This window comes from Neopsephotus bourkii, unplaced genomic scaffold, assembly GCF_033783945.1.
Source record: "Neopsephotus bourkii isolate Nb327-2 ecotype Australia unplaced genomic scaffold, CSIRO-AGI_Nbou_v1 NB_1183, whole genome shotgun sequence".
NCBI classification, from domain to species: domain Eukaryota; kingdom Metazoa; phylum Chordata; class Aves; order Psittaciformes; family Psittacidae; genus Neopsephotus; species Neopsephotus bourkii.
In genome coordinates this window covers 5,236,795-5,252,380 of record NW_026901668.1, presented here as the reverse complement: position 1 = coordinate 5,252,380, position 15,586 = coordinate 5,236,795, and the positions used below count along the sequence as shown (strand labels likewise).

Genomic DNA, 15,586 nt, shown 5'->3' with positions numbered 1-15,586 from the left:
AACAGCATTGCCACCTGATGGCTTGAGGTAGAGGACCAAGTACCATATGAATTTAGAAAGTGGGGAAAACTGTACGTGCATGAGGCTCTACCAGAGAGTTCTGGGTGTACAGTGCAGTACCAGCACATCAACATGTAAGATAACTGACAACATCATAAAAGAGGGAGACTCACCTCTGAACTTACTCATTGACTCCAATCACTTCTGGTGCTCCTGAATCTTCAATTTTCAATACTTTAACTGTGAATATGCTGTGACTGAAAGAAATTTAAATCAGTAGAGAAGTGAAAATATTTTCAGCCTCCTCCACATCTGTTCAAAACACTGTTGAATCTGCCAACATATCTATACATATACCCCATCAGATACAAACTTTTGAAGAGATACTTATGTAGCACTTATTTTCCTTTTTTCTCAGACATTTAGATAGAGTAAAAGCCAAGTGCTTTTGCCTGAAGGAGACTATTTGATAGAACACTGTTAGGTTTAGTACATGTTCATCTTATTGAAGGATTGAATCCTTTTGGCTCAAAGCACTGCTAAAGGATGCCAAACCCTAAACAGAGATATCTAGACCTTCTTCCTAAGCCTAGATATCTAGACTTTCTTAAAGCTTCTTCCCTAGAAGCTTCTTCCCTAAACCTTCAAGCCATATTTTTGTGCACAAATGCTTCTGATCTGGTTCCTTTGCGTCTCCGTGTCACCTCATCTTAAAGCAAAATAAAGTTAAATTGTATTAGTATCACATCAGGATACACTTGCAAAACCAACACACACACCCAGCCTGGTACCATGCCTTTCATATCAGAAACTACCTGACAGTCCAAAGAAAGCAATACTGCCTTGTCGTACCTGGCCAATCTAAAATCAACAAGGATTAGGAAAACACATTTTGCTTATCCTCACAGATCATCCCAAATGCGTCACAAAACAAAGTGAATTACACTCAATTTGTGCACTTTGTTGGCAGGATCAGCTTCAATACTGTCAAATCCTGTTTTCCCTTCCAGTCATTCAGTTCATGCAACAGCTGCTTAATTGTTATTGTTACTATGCAATACATAAAGAGCTGAAACTATGCCAAGTTACAGGAAGCACCCTGTAAATCTCTCATGAATGAAACCCTACAATACTTAGATTTCTTTTTCTAATTATTTGCTTACTTCTTAACATTGTCTATAGAGACATTCAGAAAGGTTTAACAGCTTCATGACTTTACAAAGGGATGAGCCCAAAACTTAATTACCCTCTTTATCCTTTGCTCCCAGTGCCAGTCCCATCATCTTAGGTCCAGCTCCAAAGATCTGCAGCTTTTTCAGTTCAGTATTTCTACTCATTTCTCCTGTCTCTGCCTAAAAGTAAAAACAAGGCCACATCAGCACAAACCATCAACATCTCTCCCCTCTGCGTCTCCCTATTTCCTTTATATTCCACTCTCCCACAACATCTGCCCATCAAAAGACAGGAAACAGAGGCATGAAGACAAGATTTGCTACTCATGCAAGGTGAACAGCAAATTTGTTCAAGCAAATGAACAAATGCAAATGGAATAAAATACAGCATTTTTATCTCAGCATTTCAAATTATTTTCCATTCGCATTAAACTACAGGAAGTCACCTACGTAGCAAATAGAGAACTAGGTTTGACATTTAGCAGAAAATAAGTAAGAATGCCACAGCAGTATTTTTTGAAATCACCATGATTCAGTCAAGTGCTTGGCTATTAACACTTGGATATTAACACATACACTGTTTCAACAAGATTTCTTTAACTGCTTGTGTGAACACATGACACTAATGAGTTCCAACCTACCTCCTTAAGCTAGGATACTCTTGGGTTTATTTATGATGAAATGTTATAAGTACAACTCTGGGACCGCAGCTACCCATGCTGCTCTTGAAACCTCAAAACCAGACGTGAAAAGACCAATGTGACAACTCCAGGGCCCTGCCAGTATTGTCTCCTCAAGTGTTCTGTTAACTGAACTTCTTCCTGTTTCCCATTGCTGACCTACTTTGATTTTGCACATCACTGCCACTAACCTAACAACAAAAAGAACCTACGTGTTCTGTTGTCATCTGCAATGCAATCACCTTGGCGTTTTTATTTATGCTGCCTCCTTATACTCTGAAAACCCTTTCTAACCTGGTATAGAAGTACAGAATTGTTAGGGTTGGAAGAGACCTCTGGAGATCATCTAGTCCAGCCCCCAAAAGCTACTAAACTGTCATCATTCACAATCTTAAAAGATCTCAGGAAATCTATCCATTTTCAAAGCTAGTATCTAATTCTAAGGAGGTTATTCTTCAAGTAATTTCCCAGTGATGCTTCGTTATTTTCCACCAAAATATGGCCTGAGATACCAGTCATGAAACAAGCTCCCTTGGGGTGACATGCTTCCAGTGTTTTTAATTAATAAAAAAACTCTTAAAAAAAAAAAAGGGTTTAAAATAACATCAAATGCATTTGCAATAATGCTAAAAGAAGTAAGATGCTTCCCATTTATTCAGCCTAAATCAGCTGGTTTTCCTGCTTCTTTAACATATTGAAAGAGATACCGTTTCCTAGACATCATTATTCTAAGGAATTTTCAGCGATATTTAGAGCCCTTGTTCCCACTGAAGGGTGTATGCAGTATGCTAAGTGGCATCTTTCCAAACTCATTATTGCCTGTATTCTAATTTTGAACATTTATGAATTCTATACTGCTATTATTTTCACTTTAGCTACGTATGTTACCAACTTCGTAAGCCCACTCTGAAATGGCACACTAAGTGGCAGTTTTTTCTCACAAATTCCTCCCTTTTTGACTAATAAGCCATAAGGAAAAAAATGGCATTTTTGCTTTACAAGAAAGCCTACCACCTGGAGACTTCACAGTCCCTCAGTTCCCATTTGAAATTCATTAACAGCTTATCCATTCTCTCAACTAATAGAACCTGACAGAATCAACCCATATTACATTTCTCTGCACAGTACGATTTTCCATCATTTCAACAACAATCATTAACAATTTCCACAATTTCTCTCCTGCTATTGTGACCTAAAACAATTTTCTCAATGACACCTGAAAAATAATTTTATTATCAAATTTGCTAAGCATAAATTATTAACATGCAATAACCCCTCTTTAGTTTTACAGCTTTGACTAAAAATGCAGTACCTAAATACATTTTCCTAACTGCCCTGTCCAGACTTGGTTGAATTTCACTTAAGTGGATACAATCTATTCATGCTTAGGTAGAAAGAGATACAGTTTTCAAAGAGAACAGGTTTCACATGAAAATGGATTTATTTTTTTTAAATCAGATTCCTATGAACCTTGTGAATTGGTAATTTAGGGTGTGGATACCAAAAGCATTCAGAAGCCTTAACGAGTAGACTTTCTGTGGTGCCCTTTAAGACTGTACAGAACTACAAAACTCAAAAACCTGTGAGCACACAGAAGCAGAAATCTTGCATTCCTTGTCATTTTCTCATTGCTAACAAAAAACTTCATCACACTTTTTCACTCTATTTTTCCATATGTGCAAAATGAAGTTTATTAAACTGTGATTCTATTCTTGGCTCCTCTTTGTCCTAAAGGATGCAGTTATTTTTGTCTCTTTTACCTTTGCAAGAGAAAGTACAACCCAAAGGTTTTTCCATATGGGTGAACCCTATATAACATGATCCAGTTAAACTGCATTCACATACTTTTTCTATTGTCCTACCTTCATCAACTTTGAAACACTTGCATCCCCACCTCTCCATCCCCATTGTGCAAAACCTGAATACTTACAACCAAGATTCAAAATATTTACATGTTTGGAACATTTATCAGCATGTCCCAGAGTTCTTTTGTTTCATGTAAGTCAATCTTTCATATTTAAAAGAAATAAATTGAACTTTATTTTATTAATTCTGTTATTCTGCACTCAACCAAATTTGTAACCAAAACCAGAAAGTAGATATGCTACTCAGAATTAGGTTTTATTTTTCAGAAAATTCTCTGGATGTTAATATCCTTTGAAAAGACAGCATTTCATTGTCGTCTTATTCTGGTACTGCATTTCTCTACCAGAAATGATCATGACGTAACCTCATTAGACAAACCCCTTGCCAGTTAAAAATACGCCCTAACAGATCATCTATGAAGACATACTAGTTTTTTCTAACACACATTCACTCAAATTTAACCTTTCCTTAAGGATATTCTGTTTTCCTAATCTCAATTCATCCTACTTTTTGTTGTCCTTTTCTTTACCAGCCTTTAGTAATTTAGTTGCCCCTCTCAATTTTTTATTTGTGCTAGCTTTCTTCAGAGAAAAGGGAAAGAAAATAAAACATTGTTTATTTTTGCGCAGAATCTCTCATCAGCAAATTATCCTCTTCCTATTCAGACAATACAACTGACATTTGATTGCAGGATCCAAAGATTCCTAAGCCAAATTTCAGATGAGAATTCTCATTCCCTATTTTCCTTCATTTTTCACTTTCTCTAGAAACCAAAAAAATTGCTTTTCAAAAGTCTACCAGCCCCTTCTGCTGCTGAGGATCTTTGTCTATTTCAGTAATTTCAGATAATTATCTTCATGCGTTCTCCTTCGTCACACTTGCTAAGTAAGAGTGTTTTGGGAAAAGTACTTCTGGTATTTGGGGAAATAAAATCTACCAAGATGCAGAGGCTGGTGTAGTTATCCATGCTCACTACTACCCCAGCACTAGACTACTCAGCACTCTACATATAAACCTTCCAGGTGTTTCAGCTAGAGCAGAACGACATTTATTTAGCAGGTGTTTACATTACTGTTCTCTGCAGACTAGTCTGGTCCAGTATGCACTTCAAACAATAAACAGTCGTGTCCACAATAAAGAAGTGCACTGAAATCTGGAATAGTTTCTCAGAGCTCCCGAGATACTTAAACTTCAACCATTTGGGGCTACTGCAGACAAATCTGTTCCAGAGTTGACTTAATAGAGTTATACATAGCTTCCAACATAGCCAAAATATACTTTTGCTGGCTAGGCAAGTAGATTGAGTTTTTTCTGTATTAAAGAACTTGTTTCAGCCATTTTAATAAGTGTAATGCTTAAATGATGCCACAGCTATAGACCTAATAAAAGGCATTTCAATACATACATGCATTTCTACTTTTTCCAGATGAGCCAAGTAAAATCCCCTCATTTCTGAAATGCAGCCCCTTTAAATGAAATGAAGCAGCTATATTATACCAGGATCACCACAGAATTTTTCCAACAAGGAGAAATAAAAAGTATTGTCATTTTACTGAAATCAGCAGGAGAAAAGATCCCACAGGATCTTAACAACGTAGTGACATTTTTATACCACTGATGAGAAAAAGGTCATACTGGCATTTTCACACAAGATTCACTCAAATCCAAAACATAATTCCTCATAACAAATGACTGCTGCCGTTCCTGCAGTGTTCTCAGGTTCTCTGGATAGCTCACTAACAATGTATTATTCAAGAGATCTTCTAAGATCACAGCCTGTGACTGCTTGTGTGGTGCATTGTTATATGGCTACAGTAAATACAAATTCAGTTTCAGTAAGATGAAACTAAAAATGTAATTTTGTCTAAATGATCACATCAGAGAAAAAGATGAATGTTTATAAGGCATACTCAAATATCTCAGTGACAAGAATTATGCATTTGAAACAAACAAACAAATAAACATTTTAAGAGCATTTGGAAAAACTTTGTGGCGCTGTCCTGGGTTCAGCTGTAAGAATCATTTTTCTCCTTCCTAGTAGCAGTGCTGTGCTTTGGCTTTAGTCTGAGAACAATGATGATAACACCAATGTTTTAGCTGTTGCTAAGTAGTGCTTACCCTGATCAAGGACTTTTCAGTCTCATGCTCTGCCAGTGGGGAGGGGCACAAGAAGCTGCAAGGAGGCAGAGACAGGACACTGGCCCCAAACAACCCAAAGGGATATTCCATACCACAGCACATCACGCCCAGTATATAAACTAGGGGGAGTCACCAGGAAGGCCCAGGTCACTGCTTGGGTCAGGCTGGGCATTGGTTGGTGGGTGGTGAGCAATTTTACTGTGCATCACTTCTGTTTACTGGGTTTTTCTTTTCCCCTTTTAGCTTTATTTTTTCCTCTCCCCTTGTTATTTCCCTTATTAATATTAGTATTACATTTAGTTACTGGACTGTTCTTATTTCAACCCATGGGGTTTACATTCTGTGATTCTCCTCCCCATCCTTCTTACAGAGGGTAAGGGACTGAGCAAACAGCTTCATGGTGCTGAATTACCAGCTGCACCTAAGCCACAACAGGTTCTTAAAAGTAAGTCTGGAGTGGCATGAGGCAAGTAGTAGATTTGTTGCATATAAATTCAGCTTTTGTACATGTTCTCCTGATGGGCCAAGCAGGGAGCCACTAGACCTCAATGTAAAGAGCCTTAAGATGCAGCAGGCAATAGATATCTTTCCCAGAGGGTGAAGGCCTGCTTTAAATACTGCAATAGAAGCAATGGTGCCATCAGGACAAGCCTCCAAGATAATCTCTAAAGATACAGATTAAAAGTGGTGGTGATTCAGTTTGAATTGAGACTTACTGGGGGATATTCCCAGGATTTCCTAGTAGAATACCAGAAGTCCCTATAACATCACTAATCCAGAAGAGAAGAAATTGCTCTTCAGGAGAAAACCTGGGGAAATCCTATACAGTTTCAGCCATCACTGATCATCTCCCCACACATTTGTTTCATTTCCTCAGAAAAACCCTGTATCCAGCTTGAGATAATCAGTCTCAACAGCAATTTCCACAATTAACTTACCTATATACATATTTCCACTCATTTAACCAGAGGGCATATTTGAAAAATTTGTAAAAAGCTTCTCAAACTTTGCACAAACAGAAGCTTCAACATTATCTCACAAAGGTTTTTTATCTGTTTATAGTTTCCACAGATATATTCACTACCAAGGTACCTAGCCCAGGTGTCAATAAACAAAAAGCAGCTTTTAAGAGTTTTCAGGTAAACAATGCATCTACCATAAGCAACCCAGGCCTCAGAGATTTTCTTCTCTGCATTCTATTTAAATGAAGACTGCTTCCTGGTGGTGCTTTTGAGCAGACTCCCACTGCCAATGCTGCTGCACTGGTGGAAGGAGTTAGCATCCCCTGTAGCAGGGGTACCTGGGATTTGACACGCCTGGTTCTCTTCAGCACAACGTTCATTCTTGAAGCCTGCTTTGGGGAAGCCTGGGCATCTGAGCTGAGGTCCTCAGCCTCCACTTTTTCCTTAATATCCAAGTTTGGCTTCTGGATGCCCTAGAGGATCAGAGCACAAGACACTGGGTTGATCTACCAGGCAGTGCTAATCCTTCCATGGTTTGAATCATTCTGTTTGCTAAGAAACACGAAGGGAGAAATCACACAGCATTACACACGACGTTTGGACAATAGGCTGATTAAACCACACAGCTTCAAATAGGGACACTGTATCTCAACTGCCAGCTTACTGAAAGACATCTTTACAACTAATCGTATCTTTTGCCTTGTCCTTCTTCCCAATAGGGCTCTATAAAGAAATGGCTACCACAAAATAACTACACAATGTCACGTTACAACTTGTATGACTATTTGTCACAGGTAAATATGAGCATGGTCCTGTGTTTGTTTACACAGCCAAAGCTTCTAAAAGCATAGACCCTATGTCCTAGTTTCTTATGCAATAACAAGTAACATTCTATGTGCAGTTTGGGTCCCCACATCATACTGTGACAGAGAAGCATCTCACCATGAGGCTGACCCCAGACTGGAAGAGCTCATAGGGGTATAAGATTCTTTCATAATGAGACTTGAGTAATGACCCTGTGCCTTTTCCTGGGAGGTAGCCAAGCCGACTTGCCACTTTAGACCATTTCTTCTCTTTAGTGACTACTTCAAAGCCTCCTTTGCTGGCAACAATCTGAAACACATAAATAAAAAAGTTGAGCTGCTCACCACCTTGCATAAACCAAGAACCAATTAAACCAAATGTTAGTAAGTTATATTAAAAAGTGACAAAATTCTGAATTTAGGGCTTTTTTCCCCTGAAGGGTTTGTACTTTTATAACTAAGCATTTACTCATTAATTACCACATCTACCATGACGATTTTCCTACTAATGTAAATTGTGTAGTGTCCTAGACAGGCAGAGTCCAACAATTAAGATTTATGATGTGATGGAAAGAATACAAACCCCACCATCAAAAAAAAACAAACTGGAAAGGTAACTCTCACCAGACTTATACTTTGATGCAAAACATAAGTCTGGTCAGAAGGGAAGCCCATTATAACAGACCCCAGGCAGAAGGGAGTGCTGGAACTCAGAACTTCAGAACTATAGAAGCTCACACAAAACCCTCAGGGACTACTGTAAAAAGAAGAGAAACTGAATTCACTTTCCCATTAACTCAGTCCAGTTTTTCCACCTGACTTCAACTGGTTTGAGTCTAGTCATTCACATACAGAACTATCAATGCTAACATGTAACTAACACAAAATGAAAAATGACAGACCATTTGCCAGCATATGAGTTGCTTCCTCACTGGCTACATTTCCACTGCTTCCATTCCCTTTACAGTTTCATTGTGAAGTAACTTAAAATCCAAACAGATCGTATTTATATTATTATAAGACTGGTAGCATTTTTACAACAGTGCAGTTTTGCATTTTATTTCTTTACACAGGAGGACCAAATTTCATGCTTAACATTTCACAGACTGCTGGAAACCTCAATCCAAAACCATATTGTTACTGGAGTGAAATTCATGGTTTACTCTTAGACTGAAGTAAATTCAAATGTACAATTGTGGCAGTGATAAATCAGTTATTTCTTGTTCCTCCTATAAACAGAGCTAGCTACACTTTGATGAAACAGGAACATTACTTATAATTATTTTTCCTCATATTTATAGCAAAGTACTAGAAAAAAAACACACATTTTAAGTTAAATTATAAATCTAAATTTCAACTTATCTTCAAAATCTCCATAAGAAATTGTTTTAAAAATTATCTGTAGATGCGAAATGGCTACAGAAGCCACTAAGTAACTAAATAAGCTTAGACCAGCATTATCTGCAGTCAACTAAAATTTTCCAGCTCATAACAGTGACCCAGATACTTCCCAGTACCGCTACCACTATCATATTCTGCATATCCCAGCAATCTACCCAAGACAAGCAAAAGACATTTTATCAACCACTCCAGACTGTCCAAAAGACTGACTTCTTTCTTTGAAAATAAAATCTATTCAATTCAGATCTTTTTTACTTACCTTGAGGAATGGAAACTGACACTCTAACCTAGAAGCACTATACTATATACTTTAGTAGCATCAACTTCTAGCAATCCTTAAGCCTAGCCTGTTTTGGAAATTAAAATACTTATTCCAGAAGTTCAGATAAGAAATTCTCAAAAATGCATGTGTAAAACTTCTGGTGGAAGAGATGAAGGAGCAATTACAACAATTTGTTACAGAATTGTTAGGTCAGGAGCTCAACTGCATGCAAGTATACCACTGCCTTCCCAAAACCCACCTTAAACTCCTGCAGCTCTACCATATGTAGAAAAGGAGAACTGAAAAACAAGTGGCCAACTGACATCAGATACATTCAAGCTGTATACGAGGTAATGAATACATGCTGTACAGAATCCAACCACAGGCAACTCATTTAACTCTTCTTCACACATCTGCACATAATTTAGTAATTGTCCTTCACTGTATTTTTTTTTCCCCACTCTCTCATCTCATCTCCACATTACAGAATCACAGAATCCCAAGGGTTGGAAGGGACATGAGATTAATGCTGTAAAACAAGCCCTCCTAGTTGCTTGGCTTCTTGAGCTTGAACAAAAAAGAAGGTCCCTGTCCAAGGCCTACAATTGTTTATTCACCTTGCTCAGACCATAGAGATCCAGTATTTTTCTCTCCACCACAGGAATTTTTAAATTGGATCCTTGGAGTTCCCAGAACTTTGCTAACTGATCCAAGAAGTCCAGCTTCACTCTTGTCATTGCCTACAATAAATAAAAGAAGACAAACACGTATGTTCAAAAACAAGTGTGACAGTGCCTTGCAGTCCTGAGAAAAAAAAAAAACATGACAAGTTTTTATAGTGTCTACATTTTCAGAGTGCAACTTGGGAAGTGAAGTATTTTTTAGTCATGTAAAAAAAAGCTAGAAATACAGACAAAACCAAAGACCTCTACAAACACAAAATTATCTATGCTTTTCTCTCTGCATTTCAGATCTTACAAACCAAACTCCTACCTAACAGTCTGTTTTGAAACCAAAATGCATACTTCTGAAAAATCATCATTCCCAAGAGAAACACAAAAGCAATTATTAAAATATGCATGGGAGGGAAAGGGAGTGTTAGAAACAGTTTTTGTATATGCCTTAACGATGCAGAAGGGCCTCCTCCCTCGAGTATTTTTGGAGTACTCAAATCACTTTCCATAAGGAGACCCATTTACAAGCCAAATGATACATGACATTTTGGTGTATGAACACAGCAAGGCTTTGAGAAATGTTGTAGAGAAAAGAAAAAGCCAGGACAGAATGGAACTCATTCTGCTTTCAAGAAAGCTTCCATACATTTTTAAGTCATAAAATTAACCAGCTGTAATAAGCCTATGAAAAAAATCAGCTAATTTTAAGGCTTAAAAGGCACTTTTAAGCCAGTGTAAGGTAACTAGAGGCTTCAGAAGAGCAGTAAGTATTTTAAGAAAAAAAATCCACTGCCTGTGCAGCTCAGAAGGCTAGACACTGGCTGTTCTTACTATACAACATGGTAGCTGGCATTCATTTTAGACATTTCCAGTTGAAAGAAAAACTCTTGTGGTTATTTTGGGTAATAAAATAAAACCAGGCTTTTCCCAAAGCCGTGGAGAGTTATTTTATATGAACTCTGCCACTGCCAAGCATAAACACTGATGTGGTCTATGATTTTCTAAAGACTCCCCCATCCAGAAACCTGCCAAGATGCAAATCTCAAGCAACAAGACCTACTGTTTCCAGTGCAAACACAAAATTATATCAACAGTGGAAAAGCTCACCTCTAGTTCATTCAGCCGCTGAATTCGTGGAGTGAAACGAAAACTTTGTACTTCACATGCAAATGGAGGCTGCCAGTCCTAAACAAGAGACAGAAAGACATTTTATTGCTTCCAGAAACTTCTCCAAAAATGCACAAAACAGAACACCCAAACAGTGTTGGCGCAAACAAGCTCCCAAAGGAAAATTAAGTTTCTCTGTACAACTGGTAATATCACTTTCCAATTTTATGACATTCTTGTGCTTTTAAAATAATGTTCTTCCCACAGTATTTCAGTTCAAAGAAAGAGATCCTCAGAATTAAAAATATAAAAGGAAAGAAAGTTCAAAGCATTTCAGTATGCATTACCTCATACTGAGTTTAAATAGGAGAGATCCCTGTACCTTGTTGGTCATTTATTTACTTTTAAAAGAGTTCCATATATCATGCACATTGTAAAATTCTCACTGTCAACAACAACAAACACTAAATAAAGCACATTATTACACATCTAACTTCTTTCATGTTTGTCTACAGTCATTTCAATAAAGATAAGACCAGTAGGGAGTCCAATTCCTCACTAGAAATGCAGCCTTAAATAATGACTTTCTCAACAGTCAACAGTCTGTTCAATCACAAGTGCCTCCCAGCCCCATCCATCAAAACTGTGTTACAACATCAAAACAAGTATAATTCAGTTTTTTAGAAAGTTATAATAGACTGTCTGCCTGGCAGGCAACAACGGGTAAGGACACCCATTCCAGGTGGACAAGCCCCACTAAGTATTTATTATTTGCACTGCTACAGCATAAAAAGGCCTCAAGCACAATCGTAAAATATTTACAGATTCTAATAATGGAAAAGGATAATAAATCAGTCAGGTTAGTAAAAAGCATCTGATTTAGTCCTTATTGCAGGTTGCAAATCAACTTGACGCACACATCCTGCAAAACCCTGCAATGCAAACAGCCAAGCAACATGGAAAAACACAAACGCATTCAACGGCCAGGAAAGTTCTAGTTATTCTCAATGAGCAGGATCTGGATCAGATCCTTATGGCCTCTCAACCTAAGCCATTCTGCTTATTTTAGAAAGGGCAGCCCCTTGGAGGTCAAGTTTTCACCATGTCATTAAACCAACTAAACAGATTCTGGCAACCCAGGCAGGTCAGAAGAAGGATCATGAAATCTAATCGGCAAACCCCATATCCAACTTGCTCTCAGTTTCATGCCTTCTTTTCAGGTTTTTTTTCCTCTCTGTTTTCAACTCTTATTTAACAGCTATATTTAAAGTTCATTTGTACTTTAATTATTAAGTAACCTTACCACCTTTTGCCAAATTGCCTGATGTTCTGGTCTAAATGGTTTACCAGGTCACAGGACATTATAAAACAATGATCAAGCCATCAGAGAGATTAAGATTCTATCTTCTGAACTGCTATGCATAAATATAATTCCCCAGCACAAACAGGTTGGCTGCACTTCTATTAGCAGTTTAAAGACTACGTTTACAACGATCCATTAAAAGGAAACAGACCTCCTCCTCTCTCTCCCCCCATCTCGGAGCAAGCGCCTGATTTCACCTACAATGCCTTCACAGCTTTCACAAGTAGTCTGTTGGCTTGTTGGGGTTTTTTAAAGCAAGAAGAGGGTGAAAAGCACCACCATGCCCTGCCAGCTTCTCACACGCAACCACTACAAAACCCATCCCTGAGATCAAGGATTATACAAGTTCCCCGGCGTCGCCGGCACGGCCACCAAGGTCTACGGAAAGCGGCACGCAAAGCCAAAAGTGAGCACCCAGGAGCGGGGGAAAAGGCTTCCTAGGCCTTAACCACTCCGACACTGAGACACGGAGCCCGCTCAGCCCTCCCGACACAGCCCCTCGCGGCCACCCCGGGCCCTGCCCCCTCCCCAGGCAGGCGGTACCTTGGGGGGCCGGATCTTGCAGATGCCGGTTTTCTCGGCCAGGCCGCGGATGCGCCCGATGAAGCCGAGCGGGTCGCTGAACTCCTCCCAGCTGGGCTCAAACACGGGGCACTCAGGCGGGGGTACAAACTCGGCCGCATAGCGCGACCCGCCGCCCCCCGACATGGCCGCAGGGGGAGGGCGGGGAGCGCACCGAGGGCCGCGGCGGGGCAGGGCGAAGAGGAACGGCCGGGGGGCCCTCAGGGGCGGCCGGCGGGGCTCAGACGGGGGCAGAGGCGCATCGTCCGGCGGCGGCTGCCAGGCGGGACGGCCGCAGGGAAGGGTAAAGGGTGGTGGAGGCAGTCAATTCCGAGTGTTGTGATCCCGTCCCTTGGGTTGCTTCCCCCCTCACCGAGCCCCTCTCAGTAGCTTTCCAGCCCGCCGGAAATTACGCGTCTTTCTTTGAGCCCTCCCCCGGAAGTGAGATGATGTGTTGCTCTCCGATCCAAAAAGTAGTCCCTCCGCCACGCCGCTAGAGAGGCGGCTGCCAGCGCTGAGGATCCGGCCACCTCCCAGCCGCGCCGCTCCCGGAGGCACTCCTGCCGCATCCCCAAGACACACACAGCTCGGCCCACCGGCCCTCAGCGCACCCCACGGCGCGGCAGGGGGGAACGAGGGCAGTGCCACCTCCCCTTCCGCCGCGGAGGAATGTGCGAAGAAACCTGAGACATTCACTTCCGGTGCTGAAGAGCCAGTTCACCCATTGTCTGAGCCGGACGTCAGGAGGAGGGCCGGGAGCTACGCCCCCTCCTGCAGGCCATGCCCACGAGCCGAGGGGGTGGCCTGCTTTTACTTCAGGGGTGTGGGAGTGGTTTGGTCTTAACTTCTCGGCAGCTGTTGCCGTATTTTAACGTCGTTTTAAGGAAATAGTATTATATTTAACTTCAGCAGAAAATGAGCCGTCAGCGCGGTGGCGGGGCCGCAGGGCTAGCACCGGAGGCCTCTGCTGTGTGCCTGCGGGGAAGGCCCGCAGTTGTGCCCCTGCGAGGCAGCTGTTGGTGCTGCTCTTTGAATTTAATCTCACTTAAGCGGTGCTGACGCCGCTCAGCAGGAGCTTCTGTTGGCAGCTCCCCCATCTCTGGCCCAGCGGTCGCTCTTGCTGCTTCTCCATTAAAGTCTCCCAAGTCCTGTCAGTAACTGGTGTTGTGTGCAAGTTCTCCACAATCAAGCTCCCAGCCTCTGCATTGTGTATACTCTGCTGATCTCCCCATATGGGATGTTTTATTTTCAAAGGAGGCATTGGAACTAGATGAACATTAAGGTCCCTTCCAATCCAAACCATTCTAGGATTCAAGTACTCACAAGTCGGGACTTGCTCACTACCTCCTTCACCTATCCATTACAACAGTCTTCCAAAGAGAATTGTGCAGTATTTTTCTTTAAAACCAGCGCCCTGCCTTCAGTATTCACCATACCCCATACTTATTTCTTAACTCTTTATTCCAGCCTTGGTCCTGGTGTACTATTTCAGTCTTGAGAAAAACTTAATTTCTTCCTCCTGTTACCATGAGGCTTGCAAGATCTGCTCCAGGCAGACTGACACATTTATCTGCACTGCTTCCCTGCCAGATGGAAGAAGTGCCGCCCACATTTAACATATGGGAAACAAAGGGCTCCAGTGCAAACCGGTAATTTCCATAAAAGGTTTAGGTGAGAGCAGACTGGTCTCGCATGGAGTGAATTTACCATGGGTTATTGTGCTTTTGCAATGTACTCTTACATTTTGCGGGGGGTTCCTGGTGTGGGTGCTTGATGCTTTTATGACTGTAAAAAAGCATGTGGAGCGCACATGTTTCCTTACCTGTACCTAGACATTGTATTTCTGTGTGCTTCTGCCATTTTTCTCTTTTTTTCATTTTATTATTTGGTTGTGTGTCTCTCCTGATGACAGGCCAAGACCTGTGTGTGTTCAGCCTGCAGAAGAGAAGGTTCAGGGGGAACCTTAGGGCAGCCTTCAATACATAAAGGGGGACTACAGGAAAGCTGGGAGAGGGGATTTTTACAATGGCCTGTAGTGATAGGACAAGGGGAAATGGCTGTAAACTGACAGAAGGGAGATTCAGGTTAGATATAAGGAAGAAGTTCTTTACTGTGAGGGTGGTGAGGCACTGGCACAAGTTGCCCAGAGAAGCTGTGGCTGCCCCATCCATGGCAGTGTTCAAAAACAGGTTTGATGGGGCTTTGAGCAACCTGGTCTAGTGAAAGGTGTCCCTGCTCATGGAAGGGAGTTGGAACTGGATGACCTGTAAGGTCTCTGCCAACCCAAACCATTCTTTGCTTCTTTGAGCTGCACCAGATTCTTTTGAGGAAATGCATGTGTTCATGTATGTAACATGTGTTTCCTTATATGTGTTCTATTCCCAACAGCAGAATAATCAACATAGCCACTTTCCGAGATAAGCAGTGATTTAGCCAGGAATACCAGAAGAAGGAAAACAAACCAAACTCCAGGGTAGAAAGTGCCTAATCCAAGCAAAAGCTTTGGTTTGAGAATGGGTCTTTTGCCAGTTTCCTTCTAGACTGTTCAGTGTTGCTCCATTTCTGTGTCGCTGTGTTTGGTTAGTGCAGTACCCTG

General features: G+C 41.0%; 1 protein-coding gene across 1 annotated transcript; it reads right to left on the bottom strand.

Annotated features, from left to right (window-relative positions):
• Window positions 1-644: 644 nt before the first annotated feature.
• On the bottom strand, window positions 645-13,753 carry LOC133218024 (lysine-specific demethylase 5A-like). The gene is made up of 7 exons (XM_061364049.1): window positions 12,973-13,753; window positions 11,067-11,144; window positions 9,903-10,025; window positions 7,762-7,932; window positions 7,158-7,292; window positions 1,247-1,352; window positions 645-709 (listed from the first exon to the last, which is right to left on the bottom strand). Exons 1-7 carry the CDS (start codon window positions 13,135-13,137, stop codon window positions 645-647), a joined length of 843 nt encoding a protein of 280 aa, XP_061220033.1. The 5' UTR covers window positions 13,138-13,753.
• Between the last annotated feature and the right edge of the window lie 1,833 nt (window positions 13,754-15,586).

What these genes read in the sequence shown, in the direction of transcription:
- LOC133218024 (XM_061364049.1), bottom strand. Translation starts at nt 13,137, where the DNA reads ATGTCGGGGGGCGGCGGGTCGCGCTATGCGGCCGAGTTTGTACCCCCG. An exon ending in ATCTCTATGGTCTGAGCAAG is followed by an intron (nt 7,933 to 9,902) that starts GTGAATAAACAA and finishes TATGTGTTTCAG; the next exon opens with ATTGTTGCCAGCAAAGGAGG. An exon ending in CCAGGCGTGTCAAATCCCAG is followed by an intron (nt 1,353 to 7,157) that starts GTACCCCTGCTA and finishes TTTTACTTTTAG; the next exon opens with GCAGAGACAGGAGAAATGAG.